The sequence below is a fragment of the Oryzias melastigma genome, linkage group LG11 (genome assembly GCF_002922805.2).
Source record: "Oryzias melastigma strain HK-1 linkage group LG11, ASM292280v2, whole genome shotgun sequence".
Classification (NCBI taxonomy): Eukaryota; Metazoa; Chordata; class Actinopteri; order Beloniformes; family Adrianichthyidae; genus Oryzias; species Oryzias melastigma.
In genome coordinates this window covers 2,551,806-2,559,240 of record NC_050522.1, presented here as the reverse complement: position 1 = coordinate 2,559,240, position 7,435 = coordinate 2,551,806, and the positions used below count along the sequence as shown (strand labels likewise).

Below are 7,435 nucleotides of genomic sequence, written 5' to 3'. Positions count from 1 at the left end.
CTAGTGATCTGTTTTTAGGAACTTTCTGGTTTGCATCAAATTTGAGAATTGAAAATTTAGATTATTTTTCTCTAAAGACAAACCATAGTTTCAAACCATCAGTAATAGTTTTTGCTGATGCCTTGACCACACATTATTGTGGGATTGGATTTTGGTCTCTTCCTGCTGCTGTTCCCTCTCTTAAAGGAGATGATGATGGACCTTCCAGGCCTGTCTAACGTTACATTTGTTCATTCCAAAAGTCCTTTTTCACGGAAACACTTGAACCAGTCTGAAAAAAGTAAAACAAAAAAAGAATCTAGACAGAACCCTGCAGAGGTGCCTTCAGACTCTCGTCGTTTATCAGCATTTGGCGGTCCATTGGTCTACTGACCAACCTTGAAGAGCAAGCACACACTCCAACTGCACCTTCAGGACAAGTGACAGCAAGAACCAGCAATTCCAAGCAATGCTTGAAGAAACCTTGAGCTTCCACTTGAATATTCAATGATTCGTGCTCTCAAAGAGTTCTTTTTTACTTTAGAGAAACTTTTCTTGATTCTTGTTGCCTTCTTTTTTTGTATCCATTAGAAGAGTGTGGTGTGCAGTCCTCTCTGTCCTTGGTTCAGTTCATAAGACATGCAGTCAGGTTCCAGAATACAAGGATTCCTTTGATTGTTACCCTGAGAAGGGATTCATACTGAGACATTGATCTATTATGCAATAATTATTACTCTTTAGACTCTGTTATGCTGTAAGAAAAAGATCAGAAAAAGGACAAAAAATGAAGAATGTTTGATCCACAAAGTTAAAAACTTTAAAACAAAGATGGAGTTCTGATAGATTGAGAGGAACATATTAACAAGGACATCTCTAGGTTTCTTGTGTGAATCAGCCCAACAGTCACAGCTCTGTTGAGCCAGGTATTTCTCTTGATCCCAGAGGTGAAGACTTCGTGACCCTCTCCACTAGTTCTATCAGATAGAGAGTTCTGGGCAGCTTCCCAAATACTAAAGCTGGTAGTTTTTCAGGAACCTCAGTGTCAACGATCGCTGACCCAGAAAAACCCAAGATACACTTAACCCTTTAACATGAACAGTGTTAATAATCTTTGGTTCACTGTAACTTTTCAACCGTTAACACCATAATTCCAGCAAATTTTGAAGGAGAAAAGCGGCTTGACGTGTTTAAGCATCACCACCAACGCCTCAGGTTTAAAGGGTTAAAGGATTCATTTAGAATCTAAGATCAAAATTCATTCTCTTGTTTTATTGTAAAATATATCTCAAACATAGTGTAGTAGCAGGAAAAGCTTTTAGCTAAATGGGAAATGAAGATAAAGTTCTGTGCAGGTATTCTAAATTTAAGTTCGAGTGTGACATCTCCAAATAGATCTCTAATCCACACACAACTTTTTTTTTCTCAAGTTTGTGACTGCAGAATGATTAGAATGATTAGAGCATAACCATATTCATATAGTTTAGCTGCTTTTTCTAATCTATAGACTTCCTTTTTCTCCTGTATTGTAGATTTTTATCCACCAGTCTACTGTAATGTGTGGATATTTTTCTATGATTTCATTCTTAACCCTTTAGCTGCGTGCTCAACCAAACCATTTAGAAAACACGTTTTTAAAAATATTGATTGTGTGTATTACTCCCCAAAGGCAATAAGCAGCAAAAAACGTTTTTAGTTTTTTTTTCTGTTAGTTAAAGAGTTAAATAAGAAGTCCGTATTGATGGAGTGTGTGCCGACTCAAAGAGCCTGAAGCCAGCAGATCAGCAGAGCTCTGTTTAATGAGAACAAAGGGCTGTTCTGACAGGGCTGGCAATGTAGGGCTCATGTATTGATAAGGCTGTATCAATAACATGGAATAGGATCACCCTCAGACAAGAGGACATGAAAAGTCACGGGGGGGGGTCATGATCTGGATGCCCCCCTGTCACAGAAATCAAATGGTTGAGGGAGGATTGGGGGACACATTTACCTGAATAGACTCTGGAGAGTTGGCGTCCCTTCACGAGTGACTCAAGCGTTGAAGCAGAAGCGTGTCTCTGTCAGAGCTCCTCTTTGTCTGCCTGCAGGATGAACAAGGCGCCCACCAAAGGCTTTGAGAAGGACGTCGGAGCCAGAACGACGCACCATGTCATGTACCCAGAAAGTGCGATAGATCTGAGCAACACCACCAGTCTGGTGCTGGTCCCCTTCAAGACTCTGGACCTGCAGTGGATGATTAGTGCCCTGACCACCGGCACTATTAGAGGGTAATTGTGCTCAATTACACATAAAGCTGCTTTACAAATGTACCTTTCTGCAAAATGATGGTTCATACTGAGAAAATAAGGGCCCTACCCGAGATTTAAACCCTGTAAGTGGAGCAGTCCAGGTTCAGGGTCGGCCTCTTAGCTCTCTTAGAAACGTGGCAGCAGTTAAACATGCATGCGCTGCGTTCACTGCATCCTCCTGCTGTATTCCAGTCACACCCCCTCGCTATTTCTATCTGTCATGTTGCCATAACAAGGCTAATCACTGAGTTTCAGCATTTCAGTGGATTTCACCTTCAGCTGCTTCATCTTTTTTGTGACTTGTGGTCATTAGCCTGATTGCTGTGCTTCCCAGAAAAAGCTGAGCCGCTGCCAAGTTATGCCTCGGCCAATAATTCAATTACTGCAACAAGTTAGATGGCGGATAAGTATCTGAGCAAATGTTGTCTCTAAATGGGCAGTTATCCTCCTGCATCATTAAATGTAAGCTTTACTGGCAGAGATGTCACATCGGTCTAAAAGGACCAGATCAGAACTGAGGAGAGTAAATTATGGATGTCTGACTACAGGATTCAGTAATACTCCTACACAGCTCTCCTTCTATTCTTACCTTTGAGCAGCTCAGGCTTTAAAGCTTGAGCTTCTGGGGTCATAAAATGTTTTCATCCCAGGAGCAAAAGTTTCTCTCCTGACCAGCTGTCCGAGATGTCTCAGCACTTTGATCAAACAGTTTTTACACAAACTCTACAGGCTGTGCCAACCTTAAAATAAACCATAAAGTTGATCAATCTGATCTCTTGTGTTACAGAACATACATGCCTGTGAAGGCCTGGATTAAAGCAAACAAGGATAAGGTGAGTCTACATCAGGGGCGTCAAAGTCAATCGCACAAGGGGCCAAAATCCAAAACACACCTTAAGTCAAATCCAAAACACACCTTAGGTCACGGCCGAACAGGATAAACATTTACTGAACACTCTAAAACTACATTTTTAAAACTTTAAATCCATAACTTTTCAAGATAATTCTAAACTAGATATATAGTATTAGCTGTGATAATGATAGTGTGAATGATGCAAACTGAATTTGGTTGCTGAAAATTCTGAAGCTGATAGCCAGCTAAAACATTAGCTAAATGCCAAATTAGAATAGAAAAAACTTAGCCTAAACTGCTAGCATGAAGCTGAAATATTAACTAAAATATTAACTAACTAAAATAGCCTAAAAAAATCTTATTAAATGCCAAAATTATTCCAAAAACTAACAGAATGCCAATTTTTATTACTTTAAAACTGTAACGCTTTAACATAATTATGAATAATGAAAATGCAGGAATATTATTCCAGAATAAATCAACTTAAACCTTAAATAACTTTCAATATTTTACCCTCCATAAAAATATATTTTGTCATGTGTCAAAGTCAAGGCCCGGGGGCCGGATCCGGCCCTCCGGGTAATTCTATTGGGCCCTCCAGATCATTTTATTTAATTGTTATCAATGACCCGATGTTATCTTGTGCTCATTTCTCACTTGTATAATTTTGACAAAATATATTTTTACGTAGAATATGATATTGATGACTTTTTAGGGTTCATTATGGAATAATATTCCTGCCTGTTTTTATCATAATTATGTTAAAACGTGATGTTTTAAAGTTTTAACAATGTAGTTTTAGAGTGTTCAATTAATGTTTATCCTGTTCGGCCCGCGACCAAAGGTGTGTTTTGGATTTTGTTCCCCTGTTCAATTGAGTTTGACACCCCTGTTCTAAGGGAATAAATGAAAAATAACTGTTTTTTTGAAGAAGGGGTTTAGACAGTTGCACGGTTCGTCCTGAAGCTCACCAGCTGGAGTGAAGCATCAGTAGCTGCTGTCACACGTCTTTCTGGTTCTACTCTGGTTCGTTGCAGGTGGTGGTCATCAACCCAAGATTCATCAAGTACGTCTACGAGTCCTGGCTTGAGGGACACGGGCGTTACCCATCCACCGGCTTCCTGACCTTGATGTTTGCCCTCCACATATGTGACGAGGTAAGCTGAAGATATCAAGTCTAAAGCTCAAACTCCTCACCTGAAAGGACAGATGGAGTGACAGCTTCTGAGTTTTTTTAGCCAAAAAAATCCCGATGTTTGTGGATCTTTGATGCAGTGATTTGATCCATCTTTCGGTTTCAGGTCAATGTGTTTGGATTTGGAGCCGATCAGCATGGAAACTGGCATCACTACTGGGAGCACAACCACCTGGCCGGAGCTTTCCGTCACACCGGGGTCCACGATGGAGATCATGAATACAATATCACCGTAACGTTAGCAGACAAGCACAAAGTCCAGCTGTTTGGCGGTAGATAGTACCAACCGCATGGGGACTTTTCCAGATTTGCCACTGTCTGCCTTGAGCAGAATATTTTATTCCCATATTTCTATTTGGGCTTTTACTGTCTGTTCTGTTTGTTTATTCAACCTGCAGGTTAAAAATAATTTTATTTTCAAGCCAGTAAACTTTTTGGTTCAGTTCAACCACAAAGAAGCAGTTGCTTTCCCTTCTCTGATACAGAGGGAGGGTGTGTGAGAGGTCTGTGCACAAGCGCGGGGCACTACATCCTTCAGAGGGACAGATACTCCAACATGCATCATGTCAGAGCATCAGCGTTTGAGCATAAAAAGCCACTTGTCAGGGGTTCTGGCTTTACACTTGTCTGCTTCCAGATAAAGGCAAAAGTGAGCCAGATCGGAAGTCATGCGGCAGAGTTTAAAGCAGACAAACTTTTATCCACTCCTTTATTGTTGGGGTCACAAGGGTCGTTGGAGTTTACCTGCACTGGAGGCAGCATACAGGTGGTCAGTCCACACACTCATCGTCACTGGTGATGAAGGACCCAATATGCAGACAACCAGGCTTCAACATTTAATTCAATTTAGACAAAAAACACAAGGAGAAACAAAAAGATGCAGAAAAGCAGATGACCTGACAATGATGAACTGCAAACCAGACACTGAGAATCATTAACACAGATCAAGACAGCTGTGGAGAATTGGCAACCTAAACCTGGTGTGACTGACAGAGGGAAAGCAGCAAAGAGAACGTGACCATAAGCCAATTTAGAGTGCACCATCCTTACACTCACAACAAGATCTAACTCCCAAACCGACCTGTTTGACACATTTTGTAGTGTGGGAGGAAGCTAAAGAAAGCCCACGTCTGCTCAGGAAGAACATGCACACTCCGCACAGACAGGACTCGGTCAGGATGTGAACCAGGACTTGGTTTCTGTGAGGGCACTGGGATGTTTTCTGCATTTCTGTTGTTGCATCTGTTTGCAGTCTCCTGCCCTTTGGTTTTTATTTTCTGTGGGCTGTCCAAAGCTAAAACCCTGACCTCAAAAAGACAGAAGCATTAGAAACAGACTCCGAATCAGGGGTTCTGCTGCACTTTTACTGTTAGAAAGTTATGTTGAAAAAAAACAAATGATTCTTTAGAAAACACTGAAGGCACCAGACTAATATCAGCTGAAGCAACAATTTCATAATTAAGAGAAAAACATGGTTTAGCTGAGAAATGTAGAGTTCTAGGATTGGTCAAATGTGGATTATGTAGAGGTTTTTAAATATTCCTGTGGCTGAAGAACGCATTTATTTTCTTCAGGCAGATGCAGTTCGTCTCTACGTTTCTGTATTTCAGTGCCTTAAAAGACGATAGTTTTCTGTCCAGAATCGGGTCAGGGCCACACACATTCAATTTGAAGGTCTGTGATGAGGCTCCTCCAAAGCATTGAAATAATCAAAAAGTTTCCTGTGGTTTTTCAGAAGGAAAAACTCCTGAAAATTCATCAGAAAGGAAATCGTCAACCCACACGATGATGAATGACATGAAAAACTTCACGGAAAACTTTGTGAATGTTGGATCAACAGATGAAAACGTTTCCTGTAGAAACATAGACGAGTGCTGCGGTCATTACTGAGGTCCGAGCCGCTCAGACTGGGACCTGCAAATGAGACTTCTTTCCCAAGTCTGTGCAGTTACCCCCCCACAGCATGATGCTGCCGTCACCGTGCAGCACTGTTTAGAAGGTGTTCTGCTCTGAATCATCCTTTCAGACATTCTTCTTTTGTTCATTTTCTCTCGATGAAACCCTTCATGGAAACATCTTGGATTGATATAAATTCAGCTCCTTTTTTCCATCAAGCATCCAGGTCGTGCTGCCCTCTACCTTTGAAAACACCAGATCCAATATATTTCTAAGAGGCCTATAAGGAGTCCTGGATATGTTTCTGTCATCCCTGACTGTCCCCTGCAGAAGTTCCTCTCAGTTTGAAGATTTTCCCTCCTTCATCCTGGTGCTTTCTCAGCGACCCTGAAGTGCTGCGGACTCTGGGTCCTTTACCAGAGTCTGCATTTACAGATTTAGCCCAGGACACTTCAACTGCTCACAGAAAAGCAATGTCATATCATTTGGAAGGTCATGTTTTATCTACATATGTTGACATGCAACATGTGCATATTTTTTGGTCTTTTTAGGGGTTTTTCAATTCTCACTTCACAGAATGGAGATGTTTTCTCTGTCCTATCAGATCAGATTTAATACTTCTTCGTGTCATTAGAGCAAACTGTCCTCCTGAACTTGAGCTTTCTCTGATCTTAAGGTGTGGTTGAATGATTGACTGCAGTGGAAGAACGTGATGCATGTAAGTTAGTACTTTTACAGCCTATGCTGGATGCCTTATCACTAAAACCAATGAGATATTGTACGTTTTATATGTACATTGTGGCAAACATTGTAGTGCCTTTAATGTGACTTTTTTAAAACTTTATTTTTCCATAAAATTTTACTGTAAAAGCGTTATTTTATAGTTCTGAGAGGGGTTTCTGTAATCCTGATACTTTCATTTTTCCTTCTAAGATTTTAACATTCATCAATGTCCTTCTGTGATTCTCCAATGAAAATGGTACATTTTTGTAACTGCATGGACTCTTAAAAACTCTGATGGAAATCCTGCTCTCTGGTGTCTTGTTTTTCACCTGAACACGCCTGAAGGAAAGCATTTTTATCTCCAGTTCATCTGGACTCTCGGAGAACATTTGTAGACTGAAAAAGTTCTGCCTTTGTTCAGTCGATTCTTGTTCTCTACTGCCACCTAGAGGGCAACAAGGAACGGTGCTTCATCTTTTGGTCTTCACCAACCCTTAAAATATT

The 7,435-nt window shown here is 40.7% G+C and overlaps 1 protein-coding gene across 2 annotated transcripts in view; it reads left to right on the top strand.

Moving 5' to 3' along the window:
- st3gal1l3 (ST3 beta-galactoside alpha-2,3-sialyltransferase 1, like 3) overlaps positions 1-7,232 on the top strand; it is a 77,085-nt gene extending 69,853 nt beyond the window's left edge. For both annotated transcript variants that reach the window (XM_024257936.2, XM_024257937.2), the window contains 4 exons: positions 2,064-2,243; positions 3,052-3,097; positions 4,155-4,274; positions 4,419-7,232. In XM_024257936.2, coding sequence (XP_024113704.1) covers positions 2,064-2,243; positions 3,052-3,097; positions 4,155-4,274; positions 4,419-4,592 — 520 coding nt within the window. In that variant the 3' untranslated portion in view covers positions 4,593-7,232. The remainder of the gene's footprint in view (positions 1-2,063; positions 2,244-3,051; positions 3,098-4,154; positions 4,275-4,418) is intronic.
- Positions 7,233-7,435: the final 203 nt, after the last annotated feature.